We start from the raw sequence: 23,094 nt of genomic DNA, 5'->3' as shown, positions 1-23,094 counted from the left end.
GGGTCTCAGGCGGAGGTCTTTCCCATCACCTACTGGCCTAGTCCCTCAAACTGGAGATGCCGGGGACCGAGCCTGGGCCCTTCTGCAGGCCAAGCAGCTGCCCCGCCCCTGAGCCACGGCCCCGCCCCTTCCCCGTGGCCCCGCCCGCCCCTCTCCTCTCCGCCTCGTTTGAAGGACTTCCCGGGCTGGAGCCGAGAAGCGGCCAGAAGCGGCGGCGGCTGGTGGAGGATTCCCGCGGCGGCGGCTGGTGGAGGATTCGCGCGGCGGCCGGAGCCGGGCTGCTGCGCCCTCTCCAAAGGCGCGCGTCGGTGGCGCGCACAGCCCCGCTCGCAGCGTGGGTTTGCAAAGCCATTTTGGGGGGGGGGGGGTCCCTCCTTCCTCGGACCTGTCTTCGTTTCGGAGGGGTGGGCGTCGGCCCCGGCGGCCGGGAGCGGCGGAGGGGGCGCCCGGCGATGTGAGCCTGCCCGGCCGGCTGCCCTAGATGTCTCCGCCGGCCGCTCTCCCGCAGCCGAGCGCCGGAGCCGCGGCGGCTGGGCGGCTGCCGGACGACTGAGCGAGGGATGCTCCGGAGCGGGGCCCCGCGGCAGACCCCCCCGCCTGCCCTCCGGGAGATGCTGGTGGTGCTGGCCTTCTGCTGGGCTTCGAGGCAGACCTGGGCAGCGCCCGTGCCCACCGCCGAGGAGATGACCCTGGGAGTTGTAAGTGAAGCCGTCGGCGCTGGGCTCTCTTCCCCCCCCCCACCTCCCCGGGGGGAGGGCGGCGGGGGGGTTCAAGGAGGGAGAGGAAGAAAGAGGGCGATTCATCCCGCTCTCCATCCATCCCCCTGGGGAAAAGCCTGCCTGGCTTCCTTTCCCAGCGCCTGCGAGGGGGAGGGGGAGTTGATGCCTCCGTGGGGGGGGGTTCCACCCCCCCCTTGTGCCACCGTCGTTATTAGTAGTCAAAAAGGGCAAGAGTCCAGTAGCACCTTAAAGACTAACAACAATATTTTCTGGCAGGGTATGAGCTTTCGTGAGCCACAGCTCACTTCTTCAGATACAGCTAGAATGGGAATCCAGCTGTCTTTTAAGTAGAGGAGAGTGAATTCAGACAAGCATTAGTACCTGGGCAAGTTTCTTCACAAGGTTGATGGATTTCCATTCTGTACGGCTAAATGTGGTGCCTTCCATGAATATAATTCACAGTGGGTAGCCGTGTTAGTCTGTCTGCAGCAGTAGAAAAGGGCAAGAGTCCAGTAGCATCTTAAAGACTAACAAAAATATTTTCTGGTAGGGTATGAGCTTTTGTGAGCCACAGCTCACTTCTTCAGATACCCTACCAGAAAATATTTTTGTTAGTCTTTAAGGTGCTACTGGACTCTTGCCCTTTTTGACTACTGCCGACAGACTAACACGGCTACCCACTGTGAATCATCGTTATTAGGTTTGACCTAGCCTCGCTTGCTTTGAGATTTGCACAAGCCTTGCTTGCGTTTTTGTCTTGGAGGGGGGGGGGGTCACACAATAAAGCAAAGACTCCTCCCGTTTCCTGGGGGCGTGCATAAATTGGTGGGGGGCACGCATGGCTTTCCTGGGGGCGTGCGTGGATTTGGGGATGGGGGCTTGCGGGGATCTGTTGATCGCTTTGGGGATCGACCCCGGCCGGCGGCGAAGGAAGGAGGAACAGGTTGCTTTTGGAACCACCTGCTGGCGGCACTCGGCGTGGGGAGGTGTGGGGCTGGGAGAGGGGAGGCACTGCGGTTGGTGGAGATGCCCACCCTCTCTCCGGGAGCCTCAACTTTCTCCAGGTGTTAAACCCCTGCTGGGGTGCAAAGGGGGGGGGGAATCACCCACTGCCACTTTGGGTCTCTGGCTGATCCGCCAGCCGGTTAAGCGGAACGGCCAAAACCCTTGCTGATAACCCTGTTTCAGAAGCCTGATGGTGGATACCCTTCGTCGAGACCATGGGAGTTTCTCGCTGGATTTCTTTCCTCCCTTTGTAAGCGAAGAAGGTTCTGGTTCCGGCTTTTGAAATTATGGGATCTGTGCCAGGGTTCCCGAAACGAGCCCCCGGAGAGGAGCCCTTGGCGGAACAGACAGGATAATGCAGAGACGGACCCTGCGGGCAAGATGGCTCAATAGAACCACTTGGCCACCGCGCCATCCCCCCCCATCCAACTGCCAGCGACTGAATTGTGCTCCGTCCATGTTTGGGCAGTTGTTCCGAGCTTTTTTTTCCTGTGCAGAGAAAGCTCTTTAGCTCTAGCTGGCGGGCAGCTCTTGGCAGAGACCTGGCGATGTGCTTGATAACCCCTTCTGGAGAGACAGGAGGTTTCTCTCTCTGGTTCCGAGGAAGCCAACTTCTGCATCCTCAAGGGTGGCTTTCTTTCCCAGTGCCTTCTTCGGTAGCCACGGGTGGATTTTTTTGCCTTTTCGCGCTCTGAGATGGACGTACTCGTCCGAGGGTGGTTGAGAAAGCTCTCGTGGTTATGGGGCAACACCCAATGAGATGTGAAGGCGTCGCATGGGTCTCAACTTTTGGAAACGATGATAGATGCCTCCAGGTTGACGCTTCCTCCGCACCTGGGTACCTGACGGTCGCTGAGGAGGGCTGGGTTTAGCTTCTGAGCCACCGGTTGTCTATCCCTGCTGTGGAGGAGGAAAAACTGATTTGTGTGTGAGCCACTACCTGGAGAGAAGCCACAAGGCTTTGAGAAGGAGGAGAGACCAGTGATGGGGAAGTTGATTTGTGACTGATAATGATAATCGGGGTCGGAAAAAGGAATCATAGAGTTGGAAGGGACCACCAGGGTCATCTAGTCCACCCCCCTGCACAATGCAGGAAATTCACAACTACCTCCCCCCCACACACACACACACAGTGACCCATACTTCATGCCCAGAAGATGGCCAAGGTGCCCTCCCTCTTATCATCTGCTTAAGGTCATAGAATCAGCATTGCTGACAGAGGGCCATCTAGCCTCTGCTTAAAAACCTCCAGGGAAGGAGAGCTTACCACCTCCCAAGGAAACCTGTTCCACTGAGGAACCGCTCTGTTAGAAAGTTCTTCCTAATGTCTAGACGGAAACTCATTTGATTTAATTTCAACCCATTGGTTCTGGTCCAACCTTCTGGGGCAACAGAAAACAACTTGGCACCATCCTCTATATGACTCCCTTCAAGTACTTCTTCACTCCCAAGAGTGATTGGTTTCTGGAATTAATGACTGCTGAATGTATTGATGGTCATTTGTTTAGGGGATTAGTCATGGAGGAGAGGTCCGTTGATGGACCTTCTGAATATCAGTGATGGGGGGCAAGAACAGGGGAGATTTTTGGCCTGTTGTGGGATTTCTGGGGGCCTCTGGTTGGCTGCTGTGTACAATAGGATGCTAGTCTTAATGGGCCTTTCAAACTGGGTTAGCTCTAGCAGGACCTGTTATGTTCTCTTAGCTTCTTCTCTGCCTTGTTGCCCCTAGGAAATAGGGCAGTAACCCAGTGACTACATTATGGAACTTGATGATCTCTGGTCATCTTTTTTAGGATTAGGGATATGATTCTTTTTGGGGAGAGAGATCCTTGGTTGAGCTGCTAGACAAATCCATGCTTTGGAGGGTAAGGGATCATAGTTCAATAATACAGTCTGTGCATGGCATGAAGCTGGTCCCAAATTTGGTCTCTGGCACCTCCAGTGGGAAAAGATTTGATGTAGCTGAACTGGCAAACACTTCCACAGGAGACCTGGGAGGTTGCCGATCTCCAGGAATTGCAACTGATATCCAGATCCGTCCCCCTGGAGAAAGAGGCAGCTTTGGCAAGTGGACTCTGTGGCATTATACTCTACTGAAGCCCCACCCCAAACCCTCCTTCCTTAAGTTCCACCCCCACATCTCCAGGAATTTCCCAACCTGGAGTTGGCAACCCAAGCTGCTGCTGCAGTTGGTTGGATGGGCCTGTTTTCCAGCTCCGTATAAGGCAGTATCGTTGGTTCAGTTGAGTATGTTGCTCGATGGGGAAGCAAATGTGTCTGTCGTTGGGGTGAGCCCAGGCATAGCAGCGTTGGCTTCTGCTGTTGTCTTGCATGGGAGGAATCTAGCTTGAACTAGCTTGGATTCCTTCAACGTTTGATGGTGTGGCTGTTACTTAACCGGGGCCAGGAAGAGGTGAGACAGTAGAAGGTCTCCATTGATTGTATTGCGGTCAATTCAACAGCGCTTGTAAAAGATGCGCCTAGTTAAAAGTTCTCCGACGCAGCCCTTGCAGGATTGAGCAGGAGAAGAGTTCCCATTCACTTCCGTGATGCGTATGCAGGCGAATTAAGAACAGAAGAAAAGCCATGCTGGATCAGACCAAGGCCCATCAAGTCCAGCAGTCACACAGTGGCCAACCGGGTGCCTCTAGGAAGCCCACAAACAAGATGACTGCAGCAGCATTACCTTTCCTGCCTGTGTTCCAATGAACCTAATAGAATAGGCATGCTCCTCAGATACTAGAGAGAATAGTTACGCATCATGACTAGTATTCATTTTGACTAGTAGCTACAAATAGCCCCCTCCTCCATGAACATGTCCACTCCCCTCTTAAAGGCTGCCGGGTTGACAGCCATCACCACATCCTGGGGCAGGGAGTTCCACAATTTAACTATGTGTTGTGTGAAGAAAGACTTCCTTTTATCTGTTTAGAATCTCTCACCCTCCAGCTTCAGCCGATGACCCCGCATTCTAGAATTGGATTTTGGAAGGGTGTCTTGGCAGCGGAGCTTGTATTTTGCATGCTGAAGGTCCCAGAGTCGATTTCCGGGAAAATAAAGCTGTCTTTCTGTGACCCTTGCGAGCTGTGGCCAGTTTGAGTAGACAGCGGCTGAACCCAAGTGACCCATTGGCCTGATTTGGTATGAGCAACTTTGTGCATTATGGGAAGGGCCATGACTTGTGGTGGAACACCCACGTTGCCCTTGGAAGGTATTGGGCTCTATCTCCAGTTAAAGGACCTCATGTAGCTTGAGAAAGACGGACTTCTATCTGCTGGAGACTTGCCGCCCATCAGAATGGACAATGCTTAGCTTAGTAGCCCGGTTCTTGTTGGTCCTCCAGGGCAGCTGATTGGCCACTGTGTGAAACATGATGCCGGATTAGATGGACTACTAGTCTGCTCTAGCAGAGCCAGCGTGGTGTAGTGGTTAAGAGCGGTGGACTCTCATCTGGTGAACCGGGTTTGATTCCCCACTCCTTCACATGAGTGGCGGAGGCTAATCTGGTGAACTGGATCTGTTTCCCCACTCCTACACATGAAGCCAGATGGGTGACCTTGGGCTAGTCACAGTTCTGTTAGAGCTCTCTCAGCCCCACCTACCTCACAGGGTGTCTGTTGTGGGGAGGGGAAGGGAAGGTGATTATAAGCCGGATTGATTCTTCCTTAAGTGGGAGAGAAAGTTGGCATATAAAAGACCAACTCTTCTTCTTCTCTCCTCTTATTTAACTGGAGTTGCCGGGGATTGAACCTGGGACCTTCTGCATGCCAAGCAGATGTTCTGCCACTGAGCCACAGCCCCTCCCCTTGGATGGGAGACCACCAAGGAAGTCCAGGGCTTGCTGTGCAGAAGCAGGCGATAGCAAACCACCTCTGCTTCTCTCTTGCCTTGAAAACCCTGTGAGGTCACCAGAAGTCCGCTACGATTTGATGGCACTTTCCCCCACCACATAAGAGGGTAATACTACTGATCTACCTCTCAGGGTGGTCATAAGGATTGCAGAGACTCTGTATGTGGAACCCCTTGGAGGGCTATATAAACGCTCGATCCTGTTCTGGGAACCGCAGGCCGTAGTGCTGAAAGTCTGGTTACCAAGCAACTCCTTTACGCTACAAATGGGATGAAGCATTTGTTGTTGTTGTTTTTTCCTTCCCCATGCTTCTTGAAAAACAAGCCGGAAAACACATTAGCGTACACGATAAGTTGTAGAGGCGCACTAAGGATTATCCAACATGATGGAATGGCAACAAGCAACGACTCAAGGGTTCCCACACTGCATCCCAAACAATTAATGTGTTTACTTGTCCTCTGAGTCTAGCAGGGCAGCCCAAACAATAAGGGTTCTGACAAGCAACGATTCGAGTGTTCCCACACTGCATCCCAAACAATTAGTATGTTTACTTGTCCCCTGAGTGTAGTGGGGCTGCCCAAACAATAAGGGATCCGACAAGCAACGATTCGAGTGTTCCCACACTGCATCCCAAACAATTAGTATGTTTACTTGTCCCCTGAGTGTAGTGGGGCAGCCCAAACAATAAGGGATCTGACAAGCAACGATTCGAGTGCTCCCACACTGCATCCCAAACAATTAGTATGTTTACTTGTCCCCTGAGTGTAGTGGGGCAGCCCAAACAATAAGGGATCTGACAAGCAATGATTCGAGTGTTCCCACACTGCATCCCAAACAATAAGTATGTTTACTTGTCCCCTGAGTCTAGTAGAGCAGCACAAACAATAAGAGATCCTATGGCGATCCTTGAAGACCTTGTGATGCTGGGGATGCGTGTTTACATTTATATACAAGCAGTCAATCTAAAAAAAAAGGCATAGGGAGGGGCAATATTGATTGTCTCTGCAGTGCTCGGGGGGGTTAACTGTTTCCTCCCCTTGCAACATTTCATCGATCAGAAATGGTCTCGACGTCAAGGTTGCTGTAAGTCCCAAGAGGGAGGGGACCGGAAAAGAACAAGCATAACATAGGTGCTTCTTTTTCCCCTCTCAAGAGTGGCACCCATAGCTCTCCTTTCCTCATTTGATCCCCACAGCAACCCCTTTGAGGTGGGTTAGGCTAAGAGAATGGGGCCTCAACTTGTATGGGGCTTACCAGAAGTCAGAGATAGCCAGTGTGGTGCAGAATGAAAATGTTAGCGGAGCCTTTGGGAGGCCCATGTTTGAGTCCCCACCCTACCATGGAAGCTTGCTGGATTACTTGGAGCCGATTACACATTCTCGGCCTAATCTACCTTGCAGGGTTGTTGTGAGGTTAAAATGGAGGAGATGAGAATGATGTAAACCGCATTGGGAGAAAGTACAGTAAAGCTAATAAACAAATAAAATACATTTTCTGTTTGCCGTTTGTTCAGACATCTGGGAATCTAAGCACGGATCCCCAGTGTCTTATGTGGTTCGATGGTCATTGTGATACAAACGGTTGCCAGTTAGGAACATCAGATGTGTGGTATTCTTGCATTGTACATTGTGGCTTGGGCTCCTGGACGTGTACAGGGCAATATGTGTGTTGAGTTTTAAGGTGCAATAAGATACTTTGCTGTTTGGATTTATCATCCAGCGGTTTCCTCCTTCTGGCTCAGTCAGAACTTGTGTCTTTTTTGGGGGGGGGTCTGTTATGCCCCCTCTTCACTTAACCGTACCTGTTTCTAAATTTTAAAATATATATTTTAAAGTCACTTTGCTGATCCTGTGTCCCTGAATACAATTACTTGGGTTTAAATCCCGTTGATTTCAGCACAAAACTTGAAATCTCTGCAGTTCCCCTTGGTACTTAATCACTCCCTTTTCTCCTGCACTTCTCTAGAGCAAGCGATCCTGTTTTTCAAGGCGTGCTTCTGATACAGGATCAATGATAATCCTTGATCAGGATTCTGTCAGTCATGGAGTAATGATTAATCAATCAGGATTAATTGATCCTCGGTGGTGGGGTTTGAACAACTCCAAGTTTAAAAATCGCCACAGGGTGTGTGTGTGTTTTTTAATCAGGAAGATTATCCGAGACTCACATAAAGAAATATTATTCCACATTTTAAGCAAAGAGGAATTTCATGAATACTTTCCCTACAGTTCCCATGGACAGTCCCCCCCCCCCAAGCTCTTTAAAGAGAGAGTGGATAAAAATGGTTGGGTAGATGATAAATTGGTGGAGGGGACGTGGCTCAGTGGTAGAGCATCTGCTTGGCAAGCAGAAGGTCCCAGGTTCAATCCCCGGCATCTCCAGTTCAAGGGACTAGGCAGGTAGGTGATGTGAAAGACCCCTGCCTGAGACCCTGGAGAGCGGCTGCCGGTCTGAGTGGACAATACTGACTTTGATGGCCCGAGGGTCTGATTCAGTATAAGGCAGCTTCATGCGTTCATAAATGGAGACATCACCCGTTGCAAATTAGGCAACCTACAGTGCTACCCTAAGGAGATCTACTCCAGTCTCAGCCCGTTCATTTCAACGGGCTTTGGTTGAGGAAAATCACCATGATCCGCCGCAGCGTGGGGAGCGTACAAGATAGTTACAGCGGTGGCTCATTGGCGGGGAACACAGACGGTCAAAGACATCCTCTCCGGCATCCGTTCCTGTAAGGCGAATAGAATCCATGGCTGTCGAAGCGTTTCTCTCGTCGTATTTGGAAACCAAGAAGCATGAAACGACAGCGCTCGAAAGTTGCACAAACCTTTTCAGGAATACTATGTCTCTGAGTACCCTCTGCAGTTAATGCAATGTCAATTCAATAGAGCTCTCGGGCTCAGAATGAGGTTTCCGGTTTCTTTCTTTCCCCTTCACCCTCCAGTCTATTTGCTGAAAATTATAGCCTATGCGGTTCTGAGTGATTAAAGTGCACCCAAGAAGAGTGATGGGGTTCTGGAATATACCATCTGTGTGATGGTGTGGGGTAAAGGATAACAAGGAATGGCCAAAGGGTAACTTTGGAATCTGCTCCCTTTCTGCTTCTTTGCCTCCCCTCAACAGCAATTTATTTATTTAAATATTTAGATCCCGCCTTTCCTCGTGGTTCAAAGTGGGTTACAATTAAACAATTATTCAGTAGCATGACGTGTCCAAAAATATCTTTAACTTGTGTATCCTGCCCTTCTTCCCAAGAGCTCAGGGTAGCTTATATATGGTTCTCCACTCCTCCACATGAAGCCTGCTGGGTGATCTTGGGCTAGTCACAGTTCTCTCGGAACTCTCTCAGCCTCACCTACCTCACAAGGTGTCTGCTGTGGGGAGAGGAAGGGAAGGGGATTGTAAGTTGATTTGAGTCTCCTTAAAAAGGTAGAGAAAGTCAGCATATAAAAACCAACTTCTTCTTTTCTGCCTTCCCTTTAATGGTTCCATCAATAGCACCTGGAACATAAGAAAGGGGCTGTCAGGAGGAAGTGGATCCAGGCATGATGGAGAATACTTTATTCTTGGCACAGTCTGTGTATTGCTGGTATAAAGCAAAAACTGGCTAATTTAGTATAGGCATTTCTGTAGCGCCATCCAGAAATTCAAAGCTGTCTGCCAGTGTCGAAGGAACCAATCACTCCAATGATCCATTGGATCCTAACAATACAGTTTCGCTCAATCTCAGCCCCCAGGAGACAAATTCTCAGCAAGGCACCTAAAAACAAATCAAAGTTAATTTTAAAAGAAATATCTGGCACTGCATGTGCAGCTTTGCAAGAAGAAGAGTTGGTTTTTATATGCCGACTTTCTCTACCACTTAAGGAAGAATCAAACCGGCTTAAAATTGCCTTCCCTCCCCACAGCAGACACCCTGTGAGGTAGGTGGGGCTGAATGAGCTCTAAGAAATCTGTGACTAGCCCAAGGTCACCCAGCAGGCTTCATATGGAGGAGTGGGGAATCAAACCCCGTTCTCCAGATCAGAGTCCACCACTCCAAACCACTGCTCTTAACCACTACACCACGCTGGCTCTCTAGACACTTCCAGAGGGTCGCTCGCCTTGAAAACTGTACTGTGCTATTGAAACAATGTCCCAATTCTGCTCATGAGTTAAGTCGAATGTAAGCCCCGTTCACTTGTTCAATGAATGTACAGTTAATTAGAAGGGAGCTTGAGCGTGCCTGTGTGCATCACTTTCTAAAGCAAGATGTTTGCGTAATTTTGTTTGCACATCTGGATGCTTTGGCAAATTGTCGGCAAACCACCTTTGGATCCTCATTTTGAATCCTGGCTTGAAAGCAAGAAGCAGAAGCAGAAGAAGAGTTGGTTTTTATATGCCGACTTTCTCTACCACTTAAGGGAGAATCAAACCGGCTTACAATCACCTCCCCTTCTCCTCCACACAACAGACACCCTGTGAGGTAGGTGGGGCCTAGAAAGCGTGACTAGCCCAAGATCACCCAGCTGGCTTCATCTTTCCTCATAGAACTTGGTCTCCAGATCCCTCACCATCTTTGTTCAAATTGAGTTCTTGTTCTGTACACAAAGCCTGTATGCATACATTTGCACATGGGTCTGCATGAGGAGCCCCGTGGCGCAGAGTGGAAAGCTGCAGTACTGCAGTCCAAGCTCTGCTCACGATCTGAGTTCGATCCCAACGGAAGTTGGTTTCAGGTAGCCAGCTCAAAGTTGACTCAGCCTTTTTAACCTTCCGAGGTCGGTGAAATGAGTACCCAGCTTGCTGGGGGTAAAAGGAAGACGACTGGGGAAGGCATTGGCAAACCACCCCGCAAACAAAGTCTGCCGAGAAAACGTCGGAATGTGACGTCACCCCATGGGTCAGGAATGACCCGGTGCTTGCACAGGGGACCTTTACCTAGGGTTGTCTGCAGATGTTTGTACACTGGGGAAAGGGGAGAGCAGATTTTTGATATGCTGGCAAAGAGCCCCAAAGAAGTACTCAAGAAAGTGTAAACCGTACTGCAAATGATAGCACTCAGCTCCACTTTTATGATGAGTAAACCAAGGACTTTAAAATTTCATGACGAGACTCCGGATAATAGCTCATTTCCAGTCTTCCAGCAGTGTGTGAGAAAAGCGTGTCGGCGTGTAGACGCTCTGTAACAAGACCTCAATATGGTGGCTGGCGGCTGGATCCTCATCCAAAAATCTGCATCAAATTATCGCAAGGGGAGTAATCCCAGTAATTGAAGTCGCCGGGATTGGTTTAATCTTCAAGTAGATAAATTGCCGTTTAAACACTGCTGCTGAGGTTAGAGGAAAGGATGATTTTCTCCCACAAGGAATGCCTTTCATCCCTCAGGAAAGTTGGATTCTTCAAACTGCAGTAAAGATGCATGTTAGACAACTCTTTGTCTGTTTTGTTATTTTTGCCGAAATTTTATTTGCCTACCTCACTGATTTCACTACGTGTTGCCTTTTTTTTTCTTTTTTCTTTTTTGCATCCATCAGGGCTAAAAACTTGGTGGTGGTTTTAAATGAAAGCTGAGATTCTTGGGGATTTAAATTCTTCAGCCAATATTAAATGTTCTCGTAGCATAGAACTGTGAGAGAAGCACGACCCAGGTCACAAAGCATTTGTGTCCGGGGGTTATATGGTGATGATGGACAAAGGAAGAAGGGATTTTGCCAGATTTGGTTCATTGTACAAGGTTGAAGAAAGCTGCACTTGCCAAAACCCCACAGCTATTTGCGGTGTAGGGTTGTGTTTTCCTTTAAATCAACTCTGTCTAGGGAGTTAGTAGATATCAGATGAACCTGAAACATTGTTCTGAGTTTACGGCACTTGTGAAATCTGAAGCAGGGATCAATCTGTCTACTGTGTAACCACTATACCACACCACCTGAAGTTCCTAATTTCTAAGTTCCATTGATTTCAAGTGCAATTACTCCTGTGTAAGTGCAGAAGGGCCAAACCTTGAAATCTTCAGTTCATCTCAGAGCGCCTTCAACACATAGCTTTGTCTTGCAATTTTCCTCAAATTGTGAACTGGGTTGGTATTAGTCCCATTGTACAGAGGGCATCACCGAGGCCGAGAGAGGGTGGCTCGCCTGAAACCAAGCAATGTATCCAGGGCACTGATTGGCGTTGGGACCCCCCTCTTTTAAATGCATGGGTCAGACTTGGTAATATGGCATACCGCTGCCATTTTACCGCTGGAATTCTCTCACTTTACAAACGCCAGGGTGGTGTAGTGGTTAAGAGCAGTGGTTTGGAGTGGTGGACTCTAATCTGGAGAACCGGGTTTGATTCCCTATTCCTATACATGAAGCTTGCTAGGTGACCTTGGGCTAGTCACAGTTCTCTCAGAGCTCTCTTAGCCCCTCCTACTCCACAGGGTGTCTGTTGTGGGGAGGGGAAGGAAAGGTGATTGTATGCTGGTTTAATTCTTCCTTAAGTGGTAGAGAAAGTTGGCATATAAAAACCAACTCATCATCATCATCATCTTTTTCTTCATCTTCCTCCTCTTCTTCCTCCTCCTCCTCTACCTCCTGCTTGGGTCTGTGGCGCTGGAGGAGGAGGGTCTCCTATCTCCCCCCTGGGGGCCCTCCTTCCTCCCACACCATGGTCCCAAGCAGCACTGGACCTCCATAGCACTTGCAAAGTTAGGGGATTCCAGTGGTAAAATAGCGGCAGTGTCTCCTAGGCATGCTGACGGATGCCATGTCATCTGGTTTGGCTCTGTCTATTAGCTGCCTAACCCATATTGGAGTAAGAAAGTGGTCCTCTGCCCTGTGTGGTTGTTGAGAGTTTGGAGTTGCTGATCTGGCCCGCTTGGATAGCTTACGGCTTGTCTAACTTGCTAGAGTTTTGCATCATGATTCCTTGCGTGTGAAAGGCACTTCTGGGACAGGTAGCTTGGAGAGTTTTCCCCCACAGTATGTGGCACCATGAAGTCTCAGAGGCGTGATAAGTAATCCAGATATGCTTCTAGCGATTGAATCAGGTGATTTTCCAGTTGCTTTTCTTTCTGTTTTTAATATGATTGGGGTTCCTCTGACCCATTGCTCTGTTTCCAGCGGTGAGCAGTCCAAAGCCTTTGGTAAGCTTATCAAAGGGGCATAAATCCACCTCTTCCTGTTTATCCCTAGAATCTGACAGCGGTCGTTTATGCATGGGCACTTTGACTTACTTTCTCTGCTGGTCTGACTCGGTTTCTCCGCTGGTCTGACTCGGTTTTTCGTGGGGATTGTGCATGAGTTTTCTGTCCCTTAGAAATGACCTCGCGCCCAGCCCGCGCAATGTCCGGGTCTTCCCTATCCTGTTGTAATGTGATTCTTTAATCTCCCCTGAGACCAGCCAGGGTCAAATCGTTCCCATTTCTGTGCATAAGACAAAGCATGGGAGGGTGGGGGTGGGGTGATGTTTTTCTGACAGTGCGATGGGTTTTAAAACTGTGCTTGGGTCTCTCTCTCTCTCCCCCCCCCCCCGTTCCTTTTAAAGAGCTCCATTTTGTAAAATGGGGTTTAAAACAGCACTTGGGTTTCCGTGGGCGGGGAGGGGGAGAGGGAAGCTGGGGTGGGTGGCGTTTTTCTCCCAGTAAGCACCACAGCCGATTACAAAGCAGAGTTGTCAAGGGGCGGGGACTCAGACGCTTCCAGATTTCTGCTGGTGATTTTGCAGAACTCCGGAAACCCCAGGACTTTCCCCAGGACAAACAACGTGCGTAGCCTTTTTAGGATTCGGAAAACAGAAAAGTGTGGGTCAAGAGTGCCTCGAACCCCAGGTAAAACTCCCATGCAGAAAAGGCCAATCAGAAGTATCCTGCCTGTAAATACGGAGGCCCCTTCCGCTCTCCAGCTGTAGCTAACCGCTGCTGACAGACCTCTGTTCTGCTACTTAAGGACCGTGATACTTCAGAATGTGTGTTTAGAGGGCGATTGACCTTCTTTTTCTCTCCAAAAGGAGCTGGCTGTCAAATCCAGCTTTTAAAATACGGGCCTTCCCCCCCCCCCCCACCGTGCCATGTATGGAGGCGAATTCTTCACACAGGCAGTCTTCCGGGAGACTTTGTGTACCAACCTTCAAGGAAGCGATGCACATCTCTTGAGAAGCAGTTTGATCTTCAAAGCGGAAGCTGGGTTTCCATGGTAGACAGAAAGATTGGCTGTAGCATTGCAATATTAGACTTGACAGATGGGTGCAGCTGTGGCTCCATAGCTCTTAGGAGTGTGTGCGTTTGTATTGAGAGGTCGCTGTCTCTGTATTAATACTTGCAAAGTAGATGTAATGGCCAGAGACTTGAACCCTTAAAAACTGGATGAGTTGTCCTCCTCCCCTTCCTCATAGGGAGATGAGGGCAGCAAACATGGTTCCCCCCCCCCCCGTTTTGTTCTCACAGCAACCCTGTGGAGTAGGTGGGGCTGAGGCCTAGTGGCTGGCTGCACCACTCTGGTGAGGCTTTATTTATTTATTTATTTTGTCAATCTTCTGCCCTGCCCTTTCCAGCAAAGCCGGGTTCAGGGCTGCTCACACATCATTGATCTCCTTTCCTTTCCCTAGATTTAACAGCCGTTGGCTATTCGTCAACCATTTTACACTTTGAAAGGGGGCAATGAAATTCAATTTCACCTTGACACTGAAAAGACAAAAGTTGCCATCTCTCTCACGCAATTGACTGATCTACTTGACAGCAGATAACGCAGCATCCACTTCTCAGAAAGTGTCTTTAGCTGTGGTTCAGTGGTAGAGCATCTATTTGGCATGCAGAGTGGCTCAATGGTAAAGCATCTGCTTGGCATGCAGAGTGGCTCAGTGGTAGAGCATCTGCTTGGCATGCAGATGGTCCCAGGTTCAATCCCCGGCATCTCCAGTTAAAGGGACAAGGCAAGTAGGTGATGTGAAGGACCTCCACCTGAGACCCTGGAGAGCCTTGGGGAGGGGCAGTGGCTCAGTGGTAGAACATCTGTTTGGCATGCAGAAGGTCCCAGGTTCAATCCTCGGCTGTGGGATGGTGGCACAGCACCCTTTTAAAATTTACTTCCCATGCGCACCTATCTTGTACAATCCCATCACAATGCAATTTAAATAAATTGTGCACATTGGATGCATTGTCCCCTTCCTCTAGGGACCTCGGCAGCAAACACAGTTTCCCACCATCCCAAATTTTGTCCTCACAACAATCCTGTGGAGCAGGCTTGGCTGAGTGATTATAGCTGCCGCCCCCACCCGGTGAGCTTAAATGGCCAAGTGGGGACTTGAGCCAAAGTCGCAGACTGTGGGGTTGGAAGGGACCTTGGAGGTCATCTAATCCAAACTTCTAAACTGGGTTGCACGACCCCATATGGGTTCTCATAACTGCATGTGGGGGTCTCGAAAGATTTGGCAACAGTAAAAGGTTTCTTTATGATTTATTATCAGTAAACGTTTGATTTGTATACTATTTTGTATGCCTATATACCCGGGGTTTCGTAAAACTTTCTCGGGCAAAAAGGGGTCACAAGTGGAAAAAGTTTTAAAAGCCTTGATCTATTCCAATCCATAGAATCATAGAATTGGAAGGGATCACCAGGGTCATCTAGTCCAACCCCCTGCACAATGCAGGAATTTCACAGCTACCTCCCACACACACACACACACACACACACAGTGACCCCTACTCCATGTCCAGAAGATGGCCAAGATGCCCTCCCTCTCATGAACTGCCTAAGGGATGGAGAAATACCCAACCTGTGTGTTCTTGGGATTCTGGGACTAGAATTCTAGACATGTCTTTTGTCCCTAAAAACAACTGTGGGGGACAACATGGGTTGGGGCTTGGTTACCATGCAAGGGGTTAACTGTCCCCCCACCACCACCACCACATGCTGTTTCCCTGTTAAGGAATGCCCCTCCTCTAGGCTACTTTGAAATTCCAGAGGGGAAAGAAGAGCTATCCTCCTGGGACTCAAAGGAACCAGGTTGGGGAGGATTCTGATCAGGGAAATGGTGGGGGTTAACCCCCCTTTCCTTAGCATCCTGGCCCTAATCCAGTTGACTCATTCTACAGTTGCTTCTCGGGGCCAAAAGACACATCTGGATTTCCAGGCAGCATCGCTCGCGGCTTGGCCCGGGGTTTCTCCTTATCCTCTGCGGGGAAAACACTCCTCGGAAAGCCAGTGCCGGATGTGGCTCAATCACGGTTCTGCTTTGTTCTCCTGTTGCGAGCCCCTTCTCGTTTGGCATCCCTCTGGGCTGCTGTTGGTTTGCATTTAGAACTGGCGGCCGGTGGGAGAATCTTTCTTTGTCTGGCTCTCTGCTCTCCAGCCAAGCTCTCTCTAAAGAGCCAGGATTGCTAGTTGCATCTTTGCTGGGCAACCAACATGGAGGGAGCGGACTCTGCTTTGTTCATTCCCCCCCGCCATCCTTCGATGTTCCTTGGACAAAAGTAACAGCAGAAAAGACAATTGTCCATGGAGAAGGTCAAACTGATTGTTGGAGAAGACCTTTTTGGTGGCCAGATCACTGGCTGCTTTGCACAAGCTTTTCCTTGGGGACTTGCCTGGTTGGCATCAAGGCCTGGCATTGCTGGGAGGCTGCCGAGGCCCTGGCACCTTGGGAGGGCCTTCTGCTCTATGCCAGCAGTGATTACAGGCTGCCCTTTCTGTCTGGATGATGGTAGGATTAGACTGGGCCTCTTATGAGAAGGACTGGGGCTGCATAGATTGCCTCCATCCCTTGGAATAGATGCCACTTTCCTCTTCCTCCTCTGCCTGATCATTTGGGGATAGGCAGCAGGGACTCCCCCTATAGGCTGCTGACTTTTGTTTGCTCACCTGAGCAGGAGGTAGTTGCTAATAGCTGCAGCTGCCACCACCCGATGAGAGAGGTCAGTGGAGCCAAGAGGTGGCAGCAGCTCTTCTGTCCAGGAAAGTGAGAAGCCAAGAGGAGTATCACTTTCTCGCCTGCCCTCTCCATCTGTGTTACAGCCCTGCCTGGGAGAGGGCTGACAGGATGGCATTTTGCTGAGGGCACCCCCAAACATAGACCTGTCTGATTGGTTAGACATTTGTTATAGGCACTAGAAGAAGAAGAGTTGGTTTTTATATGCTGACTTTCTCTACCACTTAAGGAAGACTCAAATTGGCTTATAATCACCTTCCCTTCCCCTCCACACAACAGACACCCTGTGAGGTAGGTGGAGCTGAGAGAGCTCGAAGAGAGCTGTGACTAGCCCAAGGTCACCCAGCTGGCTTCATGTGGAGGAGTGGGGAAACCAACCTGGTTCACCAGATTAGCATCCGCCACTCATGTGGAAAAGTGGGGAATCAAACCCTGTTCCCCAGATCAGAGTCCACCGCTCTTAACCACTACACCACGCTGGCTGCCATGCAGGCCATAGGGTTAAATCAGGGGCCCCCAGTGTGGTGCCCATAGGCATCGTGGGTCCCACCCATACTTGTTCTGGCACCTGCCAAGCGTTTTTAGGAGCTCAGCTGGACCAGGTAGGGCTATTGGCCAGCAAGGCTTTTTGATTGACTATTGGAGATTTCATTGGCTGTGCAGATTTTTTTAAAATGTTGCTTTGGCAGCAGATGCCACAACAGCACAAGGATCTACGCTGTGTTACTGGAGTTTAAGCTCTGGCAACCATTTTGTGGCTGGCTCCACCTCCTGCGGCAGCCATTTTGTCGCTGCGCCCCCCCCCCATGGCGTGATTGATTCCAAATGTTCCCTCGGGCTTCAAAAGGCTGGGGACCCCTGGGTTAAACAAAACAAAAAGTTGACTTTTATTTATGTCATTAACATAACACCGAAGAAAGTAAGGTAGAAGTTACAACGTTTGGCTTCCATTGAATTTTTGAACTGACGTCCTGTTCACGCAGTTGGGATCCTTTGGTTACGAGTTGACTATTTTCAGCCAACTCTAAGCAGCTCTTCTCCATAGTTTCCCTCAGTCAGACATCTTCTTATCCCTGCCAGCTCCCAACTGCCTCCTTAACTGCTGTTTCCAACTTGTGTGTGTGTTAAGTGCTGTCAAGTCGCTTCCGACTCATGGCAACCCTATGAATCAAAGTCCTCTAAAATGTCCTATCTTTGACAGCCTTGCTCAGGTCTTGCAAATTGAGGGCCGTGGCTTCCTTTATTGAGCCAATCCATCTCTTGTTGGGTCTTCCTCTTTTCCTGCTGCCTTCAACCTTTCCTAGTTTTCTCCTCCTCCGTTTATCCTTGCAACAACCCTGTGATGTGGTTTGGGCTAAGAAGGAATGCTTGTCCCGAGGACACCCACTGACCTTCATGACCGAGGGGGGATTTGAACCCAGGTCTTGTCCTGACCTGGATGGCCCAGGATCTTATCAGATCTTGGAAGCGAAGCAGGGTCAGCCCTGGTTAGTACTTGGATGGGAGACCACCAAGGAAGTCCAGGCTTACTACACAGAGACAGGCAACGGCAAACTACCTCTGAATGTCTCCTCTTGAAAACCCTACAGGGTCACCATAAGTCACCTGCAATTGGAAAGCACTTTTCACCACCACCTCCTGGATTTTGGTCCAATGTTTTTTATCACTCAGACTCTCATAGATAACCCATGAACACATGAAGCTGCCTTCTACTGAATCAGACCCTGGGTCCATCAAAGTCAGTACTGTCTACTCAGACCGGCAGCGGCTCTCCAGGGTCTCAGGCAGAGAGAGGTCTTTCACATCACCTACTTGCTGAGTCCCTTTAACTGGAGATGCCGGGGATTGAACCTGGGACCTTCTGCATGCCAAGCAGATGCTCTGCCACTGAGCCATGATCGACAGAAACACAGCATGGGATCTTCAGCTAGAAAATGGATAGCTCACTAGTAGCTATGCTTGGTGATTCAGTTAATTTTGTTGTGCTTTTACTGGGTTTTCAGTTTACAGATGTTGCCTCCTTATCTAACATGGTTGGATATTTTCCTATGCTGTAGATTTGAAATAACAATGAACTGGTTCTAATAAAAGCCATAAACCCTCAATCCCTGTATAACCTGACCAAAGTTTATGGTTAGAAAGATACACTGCGTTGACACGGAATCCTACTCTAATGGCAAAATGAAACATTTAAAACAATATAAGTTCTCTAAAATGGCAAATTGGGACAAAGCCATACGGAAAAGAGAAACGTAAATACAGATGTGGGATATATCCAGAAGAGAGGAAAGTTGGTCTATAAAACACTATATGGTAATAAGCTGTCTTCGAACCTTCGGCTGTGTCTCTTGGCCGCTTCTGCTGTGTGTTTTAAGCTTTGCGCATTAAAATACAGGGCTCGATTTAAGACCTTGTTTGGAGCCAAATTACAATGGAGGCTAAATCAGGTTGACAAAGGGTTGGCTGGGAGCTTTTCAAACAGGCCTTGGTGCTGCGAAAGCATTTTAATCCCGTATTTAAAGGGGAGGGGAGGCGACTCAGCTCTGTCTGGTTAGGATGGCAACTTCCTTTGCAGCCCGGTGAATGGCAGACCTTGAGATGCGGGCATTGAAACTTCGTCCTCGGTTCAGTCTCTATTGAGAGCTCGGTCTTTTGAATTTCTGTGGGTAGTTAAGCTAAATTACTCCAGATAATGAGCCTTTGCTTTCAACCAGCCTCCCGAGGCAGCAGAGATGGAAATTTGCAGGCTTTTCTCATGAAAAACACTTCCCTGTTGACACAAAAGGCCATATTTTCACATGGCAAGCGTCTGGGCCAGCGTGGGGCCAATTCGGTGCCTTGGGAAATTTGCCATCCTGACCCATGGTGGTCGTGTTAAGATGGCGATTTGGTAGTCATATAAAATTTCTTTCTGTCTCAGCCCTACCCAGAAGCCATCTTGAGGCAGCGTTCTTATGAGCTTTGGGAGGGGCCGTGGTTCAGTGGTAGAGCATCTGCTTGGCATGGAGAAGGTCTCAGGTTTAATCCCCGGCATCTCCAGTTCAAGGGACTAGGCAGGTAGGTGATGTGAAAGACCCCTGCCTGAGACCCTGGAGAGCCGCTGCCAGTCTGAGTAGACAATATTGACTTTGATGGACCAGGTGTCTGATTCAGTATAAGGCAGGTTCATGTGTTCAAATAACAGCTAGTGTGGAATTGGCCCTATTACGGCCTGATATTTGGCTAACGGGGAGTTGATTTTGGCAGCAAATCGACGCATGATTAATGTTGAGATTCGGGCATGATTATACGACAAATCCAAGCTGAAGAGCTAATGTGAGAAGAAGCTGTGGGTTAGGAAAATCCATACCTGGGCAGTTAAACAGACTCATACCTGTCCGTTTTTCCAGTCTGGGTGAAGGGCTGTGGCTCAGTGGTAGAACATCTGCTTGGCATGCAGAAGGTCCCAGTTCAATCCCCGGCATCTCCAGTTGAAGGGACTAGGCAAGTAGGTGATGTGAAAGACCTCCGCCTGAGAGCCTTGGAGAGGGGCCATGGCTCAGTGGTAGAGCCTCTGCTTGGCATGCCCTTCCTATTTGAAGGAGTACAGCTCTCCCATGAAGCTGAAGAATCCCTCTGCTGGTGGAAAAGTTCGCCGTGGCTCCAGAGCAAAATGTGCTCTACTGATTCCAGTTACTCTAAGCAGTCTGGCTCAAAAAAAAATGTCTCCTGCTTTTGCTGTTGAGCTTTGGAACCTGCCGATTCCCGTTTCTTGATTTGCTGACTCCTGTTCTGCTTAGTCTGAAAGAGCCATCAAAACCATGTGAATGCTCAATAATTCCTTGGAGAGAGTCAGTAGAAGCGTCGACTAAGTTTTCTTAAAAACACACCTGTACGAATCCAGTGTTACGGGTACCATGGACTGCCCCCAAAAAACAAATCAGTGGGTTATCGATCAAATCAAGCCTGAACTGACCCTAGCAGCTAAAATGACTAAACTGAGGCTGTCGTATTTTGGTCACATTATGAGAAGGCAAGAGTCACATAGTGTAGTGGTTAAGAGCAGTGGTTTGGAGCTGTGGACTCTGATCTGGAGAACAAGGTTTGATTCCCCACTCCTCCACATGAGCGGTGGAGGCTAATCTAGTGAACCAGGTTGGTTTCCCCACTCCTGCACATGAAGCCAGCTGGGTGACCTTGGGCCAGTCACAGCTCTCTCCAACTCTCTCAGCCCCACCTACCTCACAGGGTGTCTGTTTTTTTGGGGGGAAGGGAAGGTGATTGTAAGCGTGTTTGATTCTTCCTTAAGTGGTAGAGAAAGTCAGCATATAAAAAACAACTCTTCTTCTTCTTACAAGTATCTGGGAGAACCGGGTTCAAATCCCCACGTGCCATGGGAAGCTTCCTGGGTGACCCTGGGCCAGTCACCCACTCTCAGCCTAGCCTACCTCACAGAGTTATTGTGAGGATAAAAGAAAGGGCTAGAACGTGGGGTCATCTGCTGAAGCTGGAGGGTGACAGATTCAGAACAGATGAAGTCTTTCTTCACGCAACGCCAAATTAAAAGTGTGGAACTCCCTGCCCTAGGATGTGGTGATGGCTGCCAACTTGGAAGGCTTTAAGAGGGGAGTGGACATGTCAAAATGAATAGTAGTCATGATGCATACCTATTCTCTCTAGGACCAGAGGAGCAGGCCGATTATATTAGGAGCATTGAAACACAGGCAGGACGGTGCTGCTACAGTCGTCTTGTTTGGGGGCTTCCTAGAGGCCCCTGGTTGGCCACTGTGGGAACAGACTGCTGGACTTGATGGGCCTTGGTCTGATCCAGCGTGGCCTTTCTTATGTTCGGAGGAGAAGAGAACAACGTAAGCTGCCATGAGTTTCTCACTGGGGAGAAAGGCGGGCTACAAATGACGTTAAATTGCTTTGCATTACTAAGTAATCTCTGTTATTGCCAAACACAGGCATTGCCGGTGATAACTGAGCTTTTGGGGGTTTGTTGAAATGTTGCAAGCCCAGGCCTTTTAACCCTCTGCTCGCAAGTTTCCTCCCGTCTTCCTCTCTGTATATAAAAATCCTTCCTAATTGAGAATTTGCTTCAGCGGTCTGGAGGCAGAGGGCTCTGGTTGCATCTATGCTACGATAAATTTGTTAGCTCTTTGAAGCTCCCTGGAACAGTCTCCCTTTTTTTATTGCTTAGATCTCGAGCCATATGAAGTGTGGTGGCACTAATGAGCATGTTTTTTGTGATATCACAGCAATGGCCTTCTGTAGCGTTTCCTTACCGACTCCCGCGGCTGCAGCGTTTCCAGGGGTTTCAAGAGAGACCTCTGGGGCATCTGGTGAATAGAAGGAACAGCAAAGACTTGACTGAAAGGATTGTTTTCTAGAGGCATTTGAAAAGTCAGGAGCTGCTAATGGGCTTGAACCTCTAAAGAGAGGGGTTTTTTTGGGGGGGGGGGAAGGTGATTCCGCATCACCAACCCAGCTTTAGCAGCTACAGAAGGTAGATTTGAACCCGGGTTCATGTTCACCCACTTAAGTCTGCATCAGGTTTACGTACTTCGATGGAGCTTGCATTCTGAAAGCGTCGTTCTCCTCTCCTCCGTTTTAGCCTCACAACAACCCTGCGAGATAGGCCTGGCTGAGAGGATGTGACTGGCCCAAGGTCACCCGGGCAGCTTCGCATGAACACACGAAGCCGCCTTATTCTGAATCAGACCCTTGGTCCATCAAAGTGTGGGGGCACTCTCAGTGCGCTACCACCGAGCCGCAGCCCTTCCCCTATGCTTCCATAGCATGTGGGGATTTGCACCTGGTTCTCCCAGATACTAGTCCAACACAGCGGTTCTCAACCTTTTTCTGACCGTGGCCCCCTTCCGACCTTGTTTCCTTCCTGTGGCCCCCCTGTCCTGCCGGTACAAAGGTAGCTATTGAAATGTTTTGATTGTAGGTAGCCAAGGAACGAAGGAGCATAAACGGCCACACAAAATGCATGCATGCCGTTCTTATTGGGAAACTGAAATTTAGAAAAAATACCCCACAAAAAGGGAACACAACACGCTAACAAACAACAGTGTTCACATACAAGGGAGAACAAAGCCTCTACCACCGTTGCCCAAGATTACAGCGATACAAAAACCCACAGTTGCAAACGGTGCATAGAAGTGCAATGAAGAAAGTCATGTGCTAGGTTTTCAGTCCACTGAAGGTACAAAAACTTCAATAACTGATTTTTCCTTGTGGCTTCAGTCAATATACATCTAAAGATGCTGATGACTCACTCGCTGATTCTCCCACGCACAGGGGTATCAGGAGTGTCAGGATGCTTCCACAAGACAAAGAAAGCTGAAATTTTGTAAGTATGTAGTCCAGGATGACCTCTTTATTAAGGGGGGAGGATCTGAAAATTGTATTCCTAAACGAAACCTGTGTTTAGATACAGAGTCGTCACGTGGTCACAGCAATGTTGCCGCAGATTGGGCATGGCGATCTACGCACTGGGAAGCACGGTCACTTCTCTGTTCCCTCTCCTTCTCTGTTTTTATTTTCTTCACTTCTCTGTTTTCTGTTTTCTTTCCTGTTTTCTTTTCTAGGTCACTTCTCTGTTTTCTTCAATTCTCACTTCCCTGTGTGGTCCCCATATCTCGT

At 49.2% G+C, this 23,094-nt stretch overlaps 1 protein-coding gene across 1 annotated transcript in view; it reads left to right on the top strand.

Moving 5' to 3' along the window:
* Positions 1-632: 632 nt before the first annotated feature.
* MMP17 (matrix metallopeptidase 17) overlaps positions 633-23,094 on the top strand; it is a 162,035-nt gene continuing 139,573 nt past the window's right edge. The window contains exon 1 of the mRNA XM_056859321.1: positions 633-698. Within this exon, the coding sequence (XP_056715299.1) occupies positions 684-698 (15 nt within the window). The 5' untranslated portion in view covers positions 633-683. The remainder of the gene's footprint in view (positions 699-23,094) is intronic.

Source organism: Euleptes europaea, chromosome 13 (assembly GCF_029931775.1).
Source record: "Euleptes europaea isolate rEulEur1 chromosome 13, rEulEur1.hap1, whole genome shotgun sequence".
Lineage (NCBI taxonomy): Eukaryota > Metazoa > Chordata > Lepidosauria > Squamata > Sphaerodactylidae > Euleptes > Euleptes europaea.
This window is presented reverse-complemented; position numbering and strand designations above follow the sequence as displayed.